Source organism: Rhamphochromis longiceps, linkage group LG23, assembly GCF_057381845.1.
Source record: "Rhamphochromis longiceps isolate RC_006_pf linkage group LG23, R_longiceps_female_GT1.1, whole genome shotgun sequence".
NCBI classification, from domain to species: Eukaryota; Metazoa; Chordata; class Actinopteri; order Cichliformes; family Cichlidae; genus Rhamphochromis; species Rhamphochromis longiceps.
In genome coordinates this window covers 24,769,277-24,787,239 of record NC_140578.1, presented here as the reverse complement: position 1 = coordinate 24,787,239, position 17,963 = coordinate 24,769,277, and the positions used below count along the sequence as shown (strand labels likewise).

The following is a 17,963-nucleotide window of genomic DNA, read 5'->3' as shown; positions in this document are numbered from 1 at the left end:
CCTACAAATAACCCTAATTGGTCAAATCTTAAAAAAAAAAAAAAAAAAAGTCTTCTGTTGTACCTGCTGCATTTTGGGTCTGTTGACCATCTTGGCTCCACGTGTTTCCGGCTCCCCGTTGTTGGTCTGTTTTTCATTCCCATCAGCCGATTCACTGCTGACAGATCCGCCGGCTGAAGGACGAGGATGAAGATGTTTATTAAACTAAATAATGACTCAGAGAAGCACCAACATGTCAAATCTGCCATCAGTAAATCAGGATTAAACTTGCTGCTACTACAACCGATCAGCAATTTCTAGAGATTTCAAAAAAGAAAAAAGAAAACAAAAAAAAGACCTGCTGCAGGAGTGGACACTAACACCTGCTAGTGTCCACTCGTGGCTGTATGCCCACAGACTATCTTCGAATGTCCAACTCTTTATAGCAGATATAAACATGTCTACAAAGAATTTCATAGTCTCTAAAGATAGTTTAACCCTTGATATTAGATGGATCTCATACCTCACACATTTGGATTTTGCTGAGGCTAAAACTTAGCATCGTTTCCTCTTTGATTGACAGCAGCTGGTTTGCTGCCTAAAGGCTTCATCACAGCTAACTGGAGTCACTAAACTGGACCACTGGAGTGTGTTTGTACTGCTGATGCTTAAACTGATTGTTTTCATTCCAAAGTTACAGTGCTGTGCAAAAGTCTTGATCCACTCCTCATTTCTTTATATTTTGCTTCCAAGCAGCCAGGCTTGCAATTTGTAATTTTTAAAAGTGCTTTTGACCAGTCGCTCTGCCAGCAAAGGTTTTCTTAAGACACTGGCCCCCTTTTCACCAATTTTCAGTTGAGTCCTTATAGCTGATGATTTTCAGAGGAATGATTTTGTATCTTAAGCTATTTTTTTTTTCCACCAAAGTTGAAAATGCAAAACCACTGGATAACTTATGGGTGGCTATGTCCATCTTTTATATACAGTTTGTTGTTTTTACACAGGAGAGTTTTTAAAAACAAATGCAGCTGGTTGTTATGACCTGAGCTGACTCCCATATACAGGGGTTTAACTTCTGTACCTGGCATATGTATTTATTACATTGAATAACCTTTATCTCCAATATCTATTAGAAACCATGTCTCACTGCTTCACATTGTTATAAACTAACTTCTGTTCAAACTGAAGGCTGTGACAGATGTTTTAGCACATAATAGGAAACTGAAAATGTAAACTGGTGTTCTGATTTATTTTGCTTCTGTATTTATGAACATTTATTTATATGAACAGTTGTTAGTTGCCCTGTCCTTTACGTTTGCATGTTGTAAACTTCCCCTTTCATTCTTGCCGCCATCTTTCTGTTACAAATCACCCCTGACACGCTTTTAAGTATCTGGTTGACCCCAGATACTTAAGCTCATCTACCTTCACTGTAACACCTGTCTGCCTCTCATTCACACACATATCTTGCTTCTACCAACTTTTATTCATTTTCTCTCCAGTGCATACCTCCACCTATCCAGGCTCTCCTTCATTTGCTCCTTACTGTCATTACAGATCACGGTGTCATCTGCAAACATCATAGTCCATGCAGACTCCTGCCTGACCTCATCTATCAGCTTGTCCATCACTACTGCAAACAGAAGGGGCTCAGAGTCGATCCTTGATCTAAACCCACACCCACCTTCAACCCATCAGTCACTCCTATCACACGGCTTTCCACTCTCTTACAGTCCTCTCTACCACTTCTGATCTCCTCATGCAGTAGGGCAGTTCTTCTCTTGGATTCAACACATTTATTTACTTTTTAGATTTTTGTAATGGATATCAGCCTCAATATGCAAACTGTCATCTGCAAAGTGTGCAGATGTATGCATTCAAAATCAAAAATATACAACCAAAACTATCACAATGCAATTTCTTTGATGAAGATAAAGAGGAAATATTAAATGCTCACATAAACCTGACTAAATCTTTAAATTTGACCATTAAACTTCAGCGCAGTTGTGAAGCTGTAATGTTCACCTGAAGCGTTTAAGACGAGTTCTGGCTCCTTGTTGGCGTGTTCGACCTCCTCAGCAGAGTGCTGCTCCGACAGTTTGCGCTTTCGTGCGCTTCCGTGAGTGACGATGGCGGCGTATAGCTCCTGAAGATCGCCATCGAAGCCCAGAGCTTCCTGTTGTTCAGAACAGAGCAGAGGAAGAGCCTGATGGAGAGAAACAGAACGAGGCAAAACCTGCGTGAAAAACTGGCAAAGATTCAAAGCACTTAAAAGTTTCATATGTCTTATTATTTCTCCAGTGTTGTCAGAGGTAAAAATTGTTCAAGCTCCAGATTTTCCTAAATGTGTTATAAACCCTTGAACCTTTCAACAAGGCTTTATGCAAACTCTGAAAGGTGTGATAACGGATATATTAAAACAGGAATTAACCTCCATGCATGAAAAAAAAGAAAACAAAAAGATGCTGCTCTTTTAGATGCAATGTAGTTTTAAAAAGTGCAATATGCACTCAGAGATTAAAAAAAGAGGCAGCCATCTACTGTTACTGGTTACGTGGAAAAGGAAAAAGAAGCACAAAGAGGGAGCAAGAACAAAACAAACTATAGAAAAAAAAAAAAGACTAGGGCCATAACTGATGGAAGATTTACCAAAATGGGATGTTTGAACCTTAAAAACTCCCATGTAAGAATCCTGGACAAGCCCCCAAATTTGTCATAATGCAACTCATGAGCCATGACAAATAACAGGAGAGAGAGACAAAGTGTACCAATTATTAACCAAGAGAAGCAAAATTAAAAACACTAGGACTAAACCAACACTATGGTGGATAGATCGAGAGACCTAAATGCTCCAGATGCTCCCAGTTACACTGATTAAAAGATGGCTAAATGTGACACAGGATCATCACAGTACAAAGGGTGTCTGTTACATAGTACAGCGCCCTGGCATTCCCTCCCATTCTACTCACTCAAATTCATTCAAACTTACTCTAACCACAAATAAGCCAGCAGTCTGAGAGCGAAGTGCTCTGTTGGGGTGATATAGTACTAGTAAGTCTTTAACATACTAAGATGGGACCTGATGATTCAGTGCTTCGAGCTTTAAATTAAATTCTGAATGTAGCAGAAAGTCAGTGAGGACGAACCACTGTTTGAGAAATATACTCTGTCTAGCTATCCTATTTATCTCTGAGAATATTTTTAGCAGAAGCTGCTTTCACATGTCAAGTTAAGGTCGGATATCATCTGGGCCATTCTAACAAATGGATATGTTTTCTTTTAAACCATTCCATTGTTGCCCTGGCTTTATGTTTAGGGTCGTTGTCCTGCTGGAAGGTGAACCTCCGCCCCAGTCTCAAGTCTTTTGCAGATTTCAAGAGGTTTTCTTCCAAGACTGCCCTGTATTTGGCTCCATCCATCTTCCCATCAACTCTGACCAGCTTCCCTGTCCCCGCTGAAGAGAAGCACCCTCAGAGCATGATGCTGCCACCACCATATATGACAGTGGGGATGGTGTGTTCAGAGTGATGTGCAGTGTTAGTTTTCTGCCACACATAGCGTTTTGCATTTTGGCCAAAAAGTTCCATTTTGGTCTCATCTGACCAGAGCACCTTCTTTTTAATGTTTGCTGTGTCGCCCACATGGCTTGTGGCAAACTGCAAACGGGACTTCTTATGGTTTTCTGTTAACAATGGCTTTCTTCTTGCCACTCTTCCATAAAGGCCAACTTTGTGCAGTGCACGACTAATAGTTGTCCTATGGACAGATTCCCCCACCTGAGCTGTAGATCTCTGCAGCTCGTCCAGAGTCACCATGGGCCTCTTGGCTGCATTTCTGATCAGCGCTCTCCTTGTTCGGCCTGTGAGTTTAGGTGGACGGCCTTGTCTTGGTAGGTTTACAGTTGTGCCATACTCCTTCCATTTCTGAATGATCGCTTGAACAGTGCTCCGTGGGATGTTCAAGGCTTGGGAAATCTTTTTGTAGCATAAGCCTGCTTTAAATATCTTAATAACTTTATCCCTGACCTGTCTGGTGTGTTCTTTGGACTTCATGGTGTTGTTGCTCCCAATATTCTCTTAGACAACCTCTGAGGCCGTCACAGAGCAGCTGTATTTGTACTGACATTAGATTACACACAGGTGCACTCTATTTAGTCATTGGCACTAATCAGGCAATGTCTATGGGCAACTGACTGCACTCAGACCAAAAGGGGCTGAATAATTACGCACACCCCACTTTGCAGTTATTTATTTGAAAAAAAATGTTTGGAATCATGTATGATTTTCGTTCCACTTCTCAAGTGTACACCACTTTGTGTTGGTCTTTCACATGGAATTCCAATAAAATTGATTCATGTTTGTGGCTGTAATGTGACAAAATGTGGGAAAGTTCAAGGGGGCCGAATACTTTTGCAAGCCAGTGTAGTTTGATCCCATCAACAGTTTTGTTTCCAGTCTGCGTAACTCATGAAGCTAAATATTTAAATATCTACAGTTTCCCAGTTTCCGGACCCTAGGTACACAAATGATGCTTCAAACTCCGCAGTGTCCTGTCTAGTATTAACTGATGAAGGACCATAACCAATAAACAGAAACTTTCTTTTTGCTCAGCCTGAGTTTACCTTAAGGCTGAGCTTGGAATATGAGCTGGTTGATTATCAAGCAGAGGGTTAGGGTCTCATGAGGTAAAGCTGGAGATTTTAAGCAATGTCTCGCATACCTTGGACACCAGGTTGTGAATGTTATAACTAAAACTAAGGTAAAGCCTTCAATTTATGGAGAACCCATCAGAGTGTTTCTCTGACAGAGTCTCTTTATCCAATACTAGATTTCCCCATTTCTTCATCAGTAAGATATGCTGCCACTTCACTTAGAGTATGTAGACTCTTTGAAATATTCCTCTGATCTAAAGCTAAATATCAGCTATATTCTGAGAAATGCTAGTACTCAATAACTAGCTTGAAAATGTAGAATTATTCTTACTGAGAAACAAATGCAGTTTACAGACTAATTCCCTGCTTCAATTTTGGTGCACACCACGCTGAGATATGACAAGTTTTCAGCTAATACCTCGTTGGGAATCACCTTGTTGGTGCAAAAATAGCATTTTATGTCTGTCAAATTGTGTTATCTTTGACATTTTTCAGAAATTCAACTAAGGAAAAGGGAACAAATAATGTGCTTTTGTGACAGGGTGCTAAGTAACTGGCATTGAATACATGCAGTTTTTCTGCATGTATAGCTAGCATGTCAGGTGCCTCACTTGGAATTTTTATTCCAAATAACTAAATTAAAAATCAACTAAACAGCGTTTTATGGATCATAAAGTCTGAAATTCTTAAACTGGAAGTGGTTTTATGTGTCAGGGGGATGATTTTATATGTTTTTTTTTTAATTCCTGACTGCTTAAAGTAATAAAAAGTGAACATCTGAGTCATTTCTCAGGTATTTTTATATTTCTATTTTGATTTTCCTGTTGCCTGCCACTAGCTTTCCTTAATATAACATAAGATCCCCAAGAAGTTTAAATTTTGTCATTAGTTTTAATTCTCCATTTATTATTTCAGTAAATCTTAAATATGCTTTATATTACTTTTACAGGAGTACACTCAGTTTTCCCACCTTAAAACCTTTTAAGCCTACTCAACAACAAACTTGGAAGGGCAAGTCACAGTTACGTGTCTTTATTTTTAGACTCTGATGAGATTTTGCAAGTTTCAGGTGTTAGTTTTCACCCTGCCCCTTCCATTAATTAAAGCTGATAAATCAATAGAAGTGACTTGCAGCCCCTGCCTTTGGGGCATATTTGCTTTATGGCCCTGCTGTGTGGAGTCACATGTCTGAGGTGTGATTGAGGGTGTGTCGGGGTTGCGATAAGCCTCTAATCAAAGCTACATTATTGGCCCAGCTGACTGCAGGTAGAGCGGCGAGCAGTAACAACAGAAACACACACACAAACACACACACTCTGTCTGACAGATAAGGCTTCAGGTAAACTCCTGTGACATTATGCGAACGCACGGCTGGCACATAGAAAAACACTCACCATTCAATAAATCCTTCTTTTTCTCTCAAATGGAGGACAAACTCTCCAAATTAGCTCCTCAAATATTGACCAGGAGAAATTGGTGGTCTCCCCGCTCGCTGTCAGAGCAGAGGGGCTCCTAAACACACTTTGGTCAGGTTTCGAGGTTTCACATTGATTTATTTTCGTTATTTGTTTGTTTAAATATCGTAAAAATAAATGTACACTCTGGCGAGGCTTATTTCTGCTTTGGGCACAGAGAAACCAATGTGCTGAGGGGAGAGAAAGCAGGAGAAAGCAGACCTTATTCTCTTGCTTTTTTATTCACCTTCTCCCTCCCTTCTCCTCTTCCTCCTCCTCCTCTCAAGCTGCAAACCAACTCACTTCATATTAATTGATGTGAAATGCTGAAATCAATTTGTTGGATCCGGAGGCCCCGAAGCGCCAAAATCAAATGTTAAAACTAGTTTAAATCCCTCCTCTTTGCTCCATGGAAGGTGTCACAAAAAGCAGATGAATTTTAATTCGATTTTAACAGAACAATGCGTCAACATAAAGAGGCTTAGTTTCAGCCTCCACCACTAAGTGTTAATGGCACACTGCGAGAACTGATGTGTATAAAATGCTAAAATATTGATGCTAAAAGCCTTACTTAATGTGGCTTCATTGCTTCATATACATTTTACTTGTTGTTAGTAAAAATGTAACTATATTTACCATTTTTATATACGATTCTTTCAGCTGCCCTTCCTGATGCAACCAGAGATTTGAGTCCTTATCACACCAGTTACTTGTAATATAGAGACTCAGCACATTTTCATTTTATATAATATTATACATCATTAGAGACAGAGACTAACAGTCCTGTTGGATTGGTGATAAAGCAATAAATTGCTGCTAACTTTACTAAAACATTCAGTACTGATGCCGCTTGTCACTTAAAGTGTTCATTTTTATTCATCAAGCAGAAGCCTCCAGCGTTTAAACAAGTAAAACTTACACTGAAGTGTCAAAAGCTGCAATTCCTGTAATGGCCACCTGAAGCTGACTCCAAACATTGAATCAGTCTCCATAGACTCATGTTAAAATGCTCAACTTCACACCAGAAAAAAAAAAAAACATCTTTACAGCCTGCTACAAAAAATGGTTTTAGTCTGTCATGTTAAATGAAAATTATATTATTAAAATTCTGAGTTATAAACTATGGATGTTGACAATTTCATATCAGATCATTTGTATGTCAAAAAAGAAAATTGGAAAGAAACAACACAAGCTTAGGCTGCTGCCCCCGCGACCCGGCCTCAGATAAAGCGGATGAAGATGGATGGATGGACAACACAAACAGCAACCTCTATGAAAAAAAGAAGAACTACTGAAATCTGCAGTTCCTTTAATATCTACTGGAAGCTCTAATAGTCAGTCCCCATAAACTCACATATTTTTTCAGGTTTAAATTCTCGGTTTATTAACCTGTTTAGTTGAATTTATTTCTGATGCGTTTAGTTCCCTCAGTGTCCCCTGTCTGTTCCTTCCTCTGCCTCGTCTTTCTATGTTTTTTTTAAATCGATGTCCAATAGTTTCCATTACCCGTTTCTAGTTCCCCTGTTGTTTCCAATCCTGAAAAGTTCTCAGTTTAAAAACAGTCCCAACTTTCACTTTTCCACCTCCTTTGTTCTCTTTTGTGTCCTTTTGTTTATTTTATTGAGTGTTTTAAAAAAGTTTCTTTTTTTACCCGTCTTTTGGTCTGTGCCTTTTACCTTATCTTAATGATAACTGATTGCTTTCAGTCAAAGTCAATGCAGTTGTTTGTTTGTTTTTTTTGGGGGGGGGGTTATTGATTTATTTCTGGTGTGTACAAATTAGCTTCCATACTTCTGTATTTGAGGAACGGCACGAATGTGACTCCCGAGGTGTGAACACAGCAACCGCAGGATTGTTATCTTCTGTTGTTGGCAAGAAAAGAAAACAGCAGACGAGGAATAAAAAAGGAGATTACAGCAGGTCAATAACCTCTTGACCATTTTGTAGAGCTAAGCTCGGGAAAGCTCCTCCCTGCTATTGTGATAGAGCAAAGTCCACGAGGAGAAGGAACGCTCACCTGGAGGCCATGCCTCCTGAGCCCCTCCCCCATGGCTGCCCTACAGTAAAGCATCATGTGTGGGGAAGGCGATGAGAGGACGGGTGGAAGAGTTGGCAGCGTGCTGGTGTTTCTCTATTATTAGCAGGTAAACAGCTCTGATTTTAGACAAGTCGCTGCTGCTGTTTTTTAAGAGGAGGGGTATGGTGCCTCAGAGTCTCACACTCACTCTCCCTCATCCTCCCCAACCTCATGTTTACGCTCACCTCATTCCTCTCGACCTCGTTTTCTCTCATCGTGACCTCAACTTCCTGCCCCGAATCCCAGAAATCGTATGTTTGAACCCTGAACACTCACACTCACATCCTCTGGAAACAAAAGGCACATTTAAATTGATGAATGAGTCCTGACTAATCAGCACAAAAAAGAAAAAGAAAGAAAGAAAATAAAATCTAAAAAGCTGCAACTACAATCTCAAGATCTGCACAGAATGACGTCTAAGTCAGGTGATTCACTGGTATTTCTGCTAATTGGGCGTCTAACAAAACAAGTAACAACGAATTGGCCTGAGCTCTTCTAAAGTCTTTCAGACTCTCCTTTTTCCCCTCCGGCTCCCTTAAAACACTAATATCAACTGTTGAAATCTGCTTAAAGCACTACTGTCCACACAAAGAAATTACTTAAAGTCTACGTATTTTTCTATTTTTTCAATTTTCCAGGTCTAAATTTGGACCTTCATAGTCATTCTACAGTTTCCCCTCATGCTGATAACAAGGATGCATTTATAGAATCTTTTCAGGTAATAATACAATGTCCTTGTCTTTGTCTACTGACACCCGAGCTAAATTACTAACGTATAATCCTCACTGAGGTGTTTATGTGCATAACTTTGTTAAATAAATAAATAATAAATCTGCAGTAAAGGAAAAAGGTTGAAGTGCCCACTCCGGGTCGGGGATGAGTTCCTGCCCCAAGTGGAGGAGTTTAAGTATCTCGCGGTCTTGTTCGCGAGATATGGGAGAAGGGAGCGGGAGATCGACAGACTGATTGGTGCAGCGGCTGGCCTCTCCCTTAGAGATAGGGTGAGAAGTTTGGCCATTCGGGAGGGGCTCAGAGTAGAGCCGCTGCTCCTCTACATCGAAAAGAGCCAGTTGAGGTGGTTCAGGCATCTGACAAGGATGCCCCCTGGGTGCCTCCTGGGCAAGGTTTTCTGGGATGAGGCCCCGGGCAGACCCAGGACACGCTGGAGAGATTACATGTTTCGGCTGGCCCGGATAAGCTGGAGGAGGTGGCGGCTGGGGAGAGGGAGGTCTGGGCTTCTCTGCTTAGGCTGCTGCCCCTGCGACCCGGCCCTGGATAAGCGGAAGAAAATGGATGGATGGATGGATGGATGCTCTCAATCTCGCTCTAAGTGCATCTCCTCACACACAGAGTGGCACACACAGAGGCCGGAGTAATGAGGACATCATGTTACCTTTAAGGGCAATAACAACTTCTCAAGTGTTAGGCCCAATATGATGACATAGCGAGAAGTCAACAAGTAAAGCGTCATCTGAGCCTTTCAGCAGTCGTGCCGATTGTGAATGTCAGTCAAAACGTTTCACAAAAGCTTCTGACCCTTATTTTGGTTCTCCCGCTGATATGTTGAAATAAAAGCACAGAACAACATAGAAATGAAACAAATAGATGATAAATGGACTGGTTCTCAGAAAGCGTGTTTCCATTCTGCTTGAGCACTCACAGCACTTTATACTACATGCCTCATTCACCCATTCATATGCCTTTTCTACCTAAGTGCTTTCTATCTAACATTCACACACATTCACAGTCAGATGAATGCATCGGAGAGCACCTCGGGGCTAGTATCTTGCCCAAAACCTACTGGTAAAAAAAAATAAATAAATGCATCGTACAGCTTTACATAAATCCCAGGGTCTTGTCTGCTCTGACATTATCCACACCTTCACTTCATTTACCTTTTACCTCTGCACGTCCTCACTGTCGTCACGCCTCCCCTTAGGCTGATGTTAAAAGTTAACACAAAGCTGAACACTCACACTGATTTGTCAGCTGGGAAACTCAATTGGATTCCTCATAAGAGCTCATGCAAACTTTCCATCAAGACTTTCCGGAAGACGCATGAATGCATGCATATGGCTCCTGAATAAACACGCAGTATTTATGTTGATGGAATTTAATCTCTCTTTTCTGTATATTTTCGGATGTTTACACTCATCGACTGGACTTTTTTCCCCCCTTTCAGTTAACAACTTGTATGTTCAATAGTTTTAAAGCACAGTGAAGTATCTTATCAGATTTTGCCAGATTTTCTTTTTTATGTTTTCAAGTATAAATATCTGTATGGCTCTCCAAAATCCTCAGAGAGCAACTTTGTTCTCTCCACCATCAGCAGAGTCCAATGATAGGGAGTACATTCGCTCGCAGATGCACAAACACAGCTGCAAGCAAATATTAGACATCTTTCCAAGTCTGCCTGCAAAGCCGATGCATTAAAGTGCATGTCTCGGTAGATGAGTTTGCCGGTTCATGTATTTTATACCTTCGATTGTCAGAGGTCGCTTAAAACCCTAGCAGACCCGTGAATTCTCTATCAGTCAACTTTTGTTTCAGTGTTTTGGAGTGAATTAGTCAAGCTCACACCTGACAAAAGCTGATACTGAACCATAAACTCTTTTTCTTGATGAAAGCTCCTCAATTTAGAGCCGTTTCAGGTCCAGCTTGATGCCTTGCATGCTTACTCCATGCTGCTCTAAATGGGCTTATGAACTGCAGGAGTCAGCAGTCGCAAACTGCACCCAATGTGTTCACATGCCAATAAACTCTACTGCTTCTGCCGCTGCCGAGTTTTGTGCCCCTGCTCTCATGTTGCTTGCAGGCTCGTGATGTCTTTGCGGGATGCTGCTCTCGGCCGGTCCAGGCTGGGACACAGCCCAGAGACCAGCAGCTGAAGAGGGAGGAAGCAGCCAGGCCACAGAGGGCCTAATTACAGACCCAGATCAGGGACAACCCTGTGGAAACTGTGCGCAACTGACAGAAGACGCAGGAGGATCTACTGTACGTACATGGTTTTGTTATGCAGGCTTTTGCTCCTTACGTAAAGAGGACAAACTGCGGCTGTAGATAATGATTATTTTCATTACATGATTAATAATGTAGTCTGTGTCGAAAAATAGCACCATCACAAGTTCCCAGTGCCCAAGAGATGTTTCCACAAAGCCAAAAGGTATTCAGTTTGCAGTGATACAAGCCAGAAACAAGCAGCAATTCCTCACATGTGAGGAGCTAAAGGTAGAGGTATTTTCTTCAGTGGCTGCTAATGGCTATGAGAATTTCAACTTTTCATCAGTCCTTCCATATATGCTCCTTTCAAGAAAAGAAAAAAAAAAAAAAATATATATATATTATATATATATATATATATATATATATATATATATATATATATATATATATATATATATATATATATATATATATATATATATATTTTTATTTATTTATTTATTTATTTATTAATTTGAGTTTTAATTTTGTCAGTACTAAACAGTTTCCATTTGAGTCCAATGCCTTCAGCTTGACAGAAACCTGAAGCAAAGAAAGTTTTCTCTGTTTGATTGTAGGGCCATTACCTTACAATATGAGGCGCCTTGAGGCAACTGTTGTTATGATGTGGTGTTTAATGAATATAATTGAATTCAACTGACGTTCCAGCCATGTATTCCAACCCTAACCATAACCTTATTCCTAACCATAACCAGCGCTTTAATGACGTGAAATAGTGTTTTCCAAAGCGATTTGAGAAAAATGAACGTACATGTGTTGACTGATTCCAAACAATTCTCATATTTCCTAATTTTTCTGATCTCGTCCTTTAGGAACGTGCTGGGTGCCTGGAAGCGTAACATGTTGGCGATTTGTCACCTAGCGTAAAATATTACTCCTCGGGAGTGAGAACATGTTGAATGGAAAGTGCTCGAGTCAAAGGCACCCAATTTCTTTTAGGTTCATGAAGATGTTTCACCTCTTATCTGAAAGGCTTCTTGAGTTTTAAAAGCTGGTGGGGAGTGCCAGGCTTATATAAACTCTAGTGGGGTCGTCACCTTTGATGTGGTTCAAGCCACTTTCCAGCCTACCATCTCATGAGTAAGGTCACAAGTGCTGAGGTGGCAATGGTGGTTAAATCTCCCAAGAAGCCAGTTTTTGTACGTGGGTATTGCTGGGTCTGATATGCACCAGGATGACTTTCTACCACATCAGGGGAGGATGATGATGATGATGTTCTGTTCTTCACTGGTTCATGTCTAAAGGTCTTCACTGACTTAATGAAGGTCAAGTTTATGTTTGAAGTGCAATGACTAGAGGTGGGACTAGTATTATATTGTCAAGTGTCTCACCTGATAATATAATACTATCACAATATTTCACTCCTGATACTATGTTATTGAAATTTTTAGCATTCTGCGACATGCTGAGTTTTTACAATAACAGATGTTGTGATTTATCACCTTTCTTCAACTGCAAATTACATCCTCGAAGTTAAACTTTGTCCATATCCGCTTTATCCAATAAGATAACGTTATCTCCCTTCAGTTATTTTTTTGATGCAAAAAGAGATTGTCAAGCAGAACAACACGTTCACTAAAAACCTGCCATAAATGTTGCCATAAGACAGAGTCAGTCTCCTATCAGTCTGTTATCAGACCGATATCAAACTGATAACAGTCTGGGAGTAAATGGGGTCAAGCTGGCAATTGCATGCAATCTATTTCTGATAATACAATAATTATCGGGGATCATCAAATCATCAAATATAACATGTGTTGCTGTCTACATAGACAGAAATTCACATTTAACTATCACATTTGCACTCAGCCACCTTCCTGTTCTATAGAAATAACTAAAATGCAACCAGCCGTCAGCTAGCTGAATGGAGTCTTGTTGAGTTTCTTATTAACAAAAACTCATTCAGACTAAAGACAACATCTTGGCAGTCTCTTCGCATTTGTATTGCATAAATTAGACAGCAACTACTTGCAAGCCTTCAGCGCAATCTGTCAGAGTGATTGCAGTCAGTCCAAGTCAGACTGCAACTGTTTGCAGAAAGGTTGCTTCCTATCAGGTGGGATGAGCCCTCTTGTTTGTAGTATTCCCAGAATTCATTTAATAAAATATCAATATTTGGTGTCCCTGTACTGATACAATATTACAATGTAGAATATTGCGGTACTATGCTGTATCAATTTTTCCCCCCCTACCTCTACAGAGTATGTGTGTAACACCGATTTACACATCCTGAGAGAATGGTTACTGTCACATTTTCTTGTACAAAAACTTGTGAAGCACCCGTAATGTTATAGATAAAATGACTCCGCTGACACAAGTTACTGTCTGCGAAGGTTCTCAGTGATCCAGGTCATTGTAGTCTAAGGAGCTTGGAAAGAAAAGCATCTGGACTCCTTTAAGTTTCTTGAAGACGTTTCACCTCTCATCCTAGAAGCTTCTTCAGTCCTAAGAGCAACTGGTGGAGGGTCCCAGATTTTTAAGCCCTATTGAGAGTGTCCCTATGAGGGTTGTGAAAGATAGATGGCTAATTTCAGTCCTCTATGTCCACTGTGAATGATCATCTTTGAAAAGAGGGCGGGGCTTTAAGACACCAACTGTCTGCCATCTATAATCGAGTTTTGTGATACCTTCCCAGACACCTTAACGCCCGCTTACATCTTGGGTCATTTGATCTTAGTAAGTCACATGATAGGGTGGGGCAAGATCTCACAATGTGTTCACCCGAAACTTTGGCTGATGGTGACCCACGCCCGTTTTCACACCTTGGCTCGTGTGATTAGGCAGAGGATCCATAGGGGGTCCACAGCCCTCGTAAGGACACTCCCAATAGGGCTAAAAAAAATCCGTGACTCTCCATGAATTGCTCTTAGAACTGAAGAAGCTCTGATGAGAGGTGAAACATCTTCAAGAAGCTTTTCTTTTCAAGCTCCTTAGACACAAGTTACTCTATTAAAATAAATAAATGCAACTTTGTCCACAGTCTAAAAAACAACAAAATAAATGAACTAATTATGCAACAAAGACCAGAGAATCAGGAGAAGACGTCCGGTGAACATCTAGCCATTAATAGTTATTTAAAGTCTGCTTCACAAACAGACACTAAGACAGACAGTTTTACATTACAGACATTGAAAACTGTCAAAATGAGAACATATTTCAGATATTTAAATAATTTAAATACTCTGAGTGTTTGAAATAAGTATTTGAGATATTTCACCTTTTCTAATCAGATTTAGTTTGAAACAGAAGCATACACGTAACGGTGAATCTGATGACTTCACTGGTGAGAATTCCAGGATATATTATGAGAGAGATAGAGATATATATATATATATATATATATATATATTTTTTTTTTTTTTTTTTTTTTTTTTTTTACATTTTATTTTTCCTTCTCTATCCATCCACAAGGTTTGTTGCAGAGACACCATTCAAGCAACAACTGGGTTACCAGCAGGGTGAATGCCATTATTGCCCATTCTAGCCCTCCCTATTCCATATGCCATATTTGATGTGCATTCTGACTGCCTGACTGTGATTCCTGACTCTCACTGAGTGAAACAGCTAGTAAAGAATGCCAGCAAATATGAGCTAACTACTTGTCGAATGGTAGTAAAACTTTAAAAAGTGTGACACAAACCAGGAATGGAGACCGTTTCCTCTGAAAGTAAAAGTTGCTCCTTTTGAAACTTGTCGGCTGCAGTGCTGAGGAACAGCTTTTACTTTGAAGGTGAAGCTTCTACATTTTTGGTCTGCAGCACACTTTTCACATTTTCACTACAGCTCTGAGATCAGCTGGACAGTGTTTGTAGACAAGTCTGCCACTTCCATGCAAACTATGACTGCACCAATATGCTAGCAACCAAAGCAAGCAGGAGGAGGTTTGTGCCAACGGTTTGCAGAATACATATTTTTCCATAGCAACAGGTGGTTGCCAGGGGGCTACTGACTGGTCTGTAGGCCTGTGTTTTTGTGGCTTTAGAAGTCATTTTTCCCTGTTGCTGCCCTCAACCTTCAATCACAACAGGTCAAGGAATACTAATTTTTCCCTCATGACTGGTGGTTGCCAAATGGTTGCAGACCAGTCTGTAGGCCTGTGCTACTTAACTAAAATGTTGGTGTTAAATGATAAAAGCATACTGAAATATATTATTCACCCAAAATTCACCCGGAATTTTACTGAAACATAGAAAATTTGTTTTAAAAGAAGTAACAGGCAAGCAGGCAACACTCATTTTCATATGGAAATGACTAAAAGCCTCAGTAAATGACATCATATTATTTTTATCTGTAAAATTTTCTGATAAATGTAAACAAAACCATAAAAAAAAATTGTAGAAATAAAGACACTATTCAGTCATTTTAGTTGCTACAATAGCTCGGTCACTAACCAAGCAAAAACACTGGAAACAACTGAATATCGAGTCTTTAGATATCACCAAGAATATCAGGTTGAATACGGTGACCAAGAAGCTAAATATTCTCCATCACTTTGCTGCTGAAGAGTGTAAATGCTGCCTCTTTCTAGCCTCGCCTACTTACCACGTAGCCCCTGAATTCCTCAGGTCCATGACACAAAGTGCCGCACACCGCTGTTTATGAGCACAACGGTCAATGATTTACAGAGGAGAGACGTAAAGAGAGAAAAACCTTTCTCACCTTCCTCAAATCCTTCTTTCCTCCTGCTCCTACAATAACTGTCTTGTTTTCTCAGCCTCACATATGAAATTATAGAGTCCGGCGCGCCTCCACAGCAAAGAGAAAACAGATACAGATGTTAAAACACACGGTTGCTTCTTCTAGATCTTCAGTTAAGATACATGTTGGATTATTTAGAGTCCTGGTGATGTATTATAGACTGTTAATCACTCAAGGCAGACTTTATCATGTCTTACATTCTTTTTATTGAAAGGCTTTTGTATATAATTTAAAGTACCTCGTGTGTTTTTGACTTTTCCTTCACCCCCCCCCCCCCTTTGTTTTCCAGTTTGATATGGTAACGCAAAATTACCATAAAACTGTGAAGCCATTTCCACACCAGCATGTTTTTGCAGTAATTTAACTACATTTCCACCTCACTGATATTTAAGGACCTTTTAAATGGATATTAGATGTTTTAGTAGTAAAACTCAGGCCTTGTGCTTCAGTGTGGACCGATCCTGACTAATTCCTGACTTTAGGAAGAGCATTAAAATTCAGCGACTCGTAACAACAACAGGTGAACGACAGGTTAACAATCAATGTTGTTATGAAGCAAGTTTGGGTTTTTTTTCCCTCGTATGTTTACAACAGTTTTTGATTTAAACTGTGGTTCATTGTACTTGCACTTGATTCATTTCTGTTGCCATGGCTTCCAATAACACTCCTGGTCATATTTGTTTTTTTAAAGCTCGCTTATTCTCTTTTATGCTCCTTTTTACCCCAGGTTTTGCCTGCAGATATCACTCAGGGCTTAAATTCCTCAGCCTCCTTATCTGCATTTTTTATCTCAATTTAAAAATATTTAATCCATATTAGAATTTACTGTTGACAACAATAAACATAAAGAAGTTAGTCAGATTAAATGGGAGACAAGTCCTGTTTTCCAACCATGAAAGCAGTTTTCATTTATGTATTTTACTTGATTTATGCATTTCAGAAACTGTGCTTAAGTTTAAGGAGCTTTCGGTTTTGTCCTTTAATTTTCCCTCATTTGCAGACAGCAAACTGATCAATATCTGCAGCTTCTCCTTATTCTCAAAGTCATATTCAGCTGCTGAAAGTCAAAGTGTGTATTTTGGAATCGGTCAGGCTCTGTGGTCAGTGGATGCAAAAATTAAGTTTCCTGCCCTGCTCTTAACTTAGAGACTCTGGTTGAAGCACACAGATATTAGGATTCAACTCCTCCTGTTATACCAGCCGCACCAGGGCTTCACGTGGAGCACGATGTAGCATTTAAGGATAATTTCCTCAGCAATTTGAACACACAACCCAATACAGCGCTTTTACTGGAGACGGAAAGCTGCACTGTAAAGAAGAAGGAAATAGTTTCTGATTCATTGTTTGTAAGCAGTTTCAAGCAAACCCAACTCAAACCTGACCAGGAAAACCTTCAATTTAAGCCAGAAAAGCTGGAAATTTGGAGTAAGGAATGCCAAATTTGGAAGCCGCAACATTTTGGCTCAATTATGTGAGTCTGTGCAGCTCAAGTGAGGTGTTTTGGTCAGAAGTGGCCACTAATTGTCAGTGGAGCTGTGAAGCCGCCGTCTCATGAAACAGGAAGCGGGCATCGTTCCCAAACAGTGACAATTCAGTTTAGAGTCAACAGCTGTGACGCTGCTGCTGGTGCTGCGAGCACAGTGCCGAAAACTGCAGAGCATGCGTCACCATGAAACACACATGCATGTAAAAGATAATAAACAGGGCCTGTGACTGACACACACACACACACACACACACACACACACACACACACACACACACACACACACACACACACACACACACACACACACACACACACACACACACACACACACACACACGAGCCAACAATTGACTCTGAAAACCAAAACCATGCGTCACAAAATGCTTTGTGTGACACTCCCCTCTGCCAGGTCATCAGCTGCTGCCATCTGACTCACAATAAATTTGTACTTCCATCGCCGTGTGGATCCCGAGGCACATGAGGTCCCTCATCGTGACCCTTACCTAACGTTAACTTGAACCCCAAGATATTAGGAACCTTCAAAAAAAAGTCTCTAAAAGTTGATCCCAACCTAAAGACCAGCCAAGAAAACTTCCCAACTTTATGTCACCC

General features: G+C 40.2%; 1 protein-coding gene across 5 annotated transcripts in view; it reads right to left on the bottom strand.

The window, feature by feature from the left end:
* Positions 1-17,963, bottom strand: part of nhej1 (nonhomologous end-joining factor 1) — a 28,988-nt gene that overhangs the window by 712 nt on the left and 10,313 nt on the right. For all 5 annotated transcript variants that reach the window (XM_085399640.1, XM_085399641.1, XM_085399638.1 and 2 more), the window contains exons 7-8: positions 2,005-2,185; positions 64-173 (exon numbers count right to left, since the gene is read on the bottom strand). In XM_085399640.1, the coding sequence (XP_085255766.1) occupies positions 64-173; positions 2,005-2,185 (291 nt within the window). The remainder of the gene's footprint in view (positions 1-63; positions 174-2,004; positions 2,186-17,963) is intronic.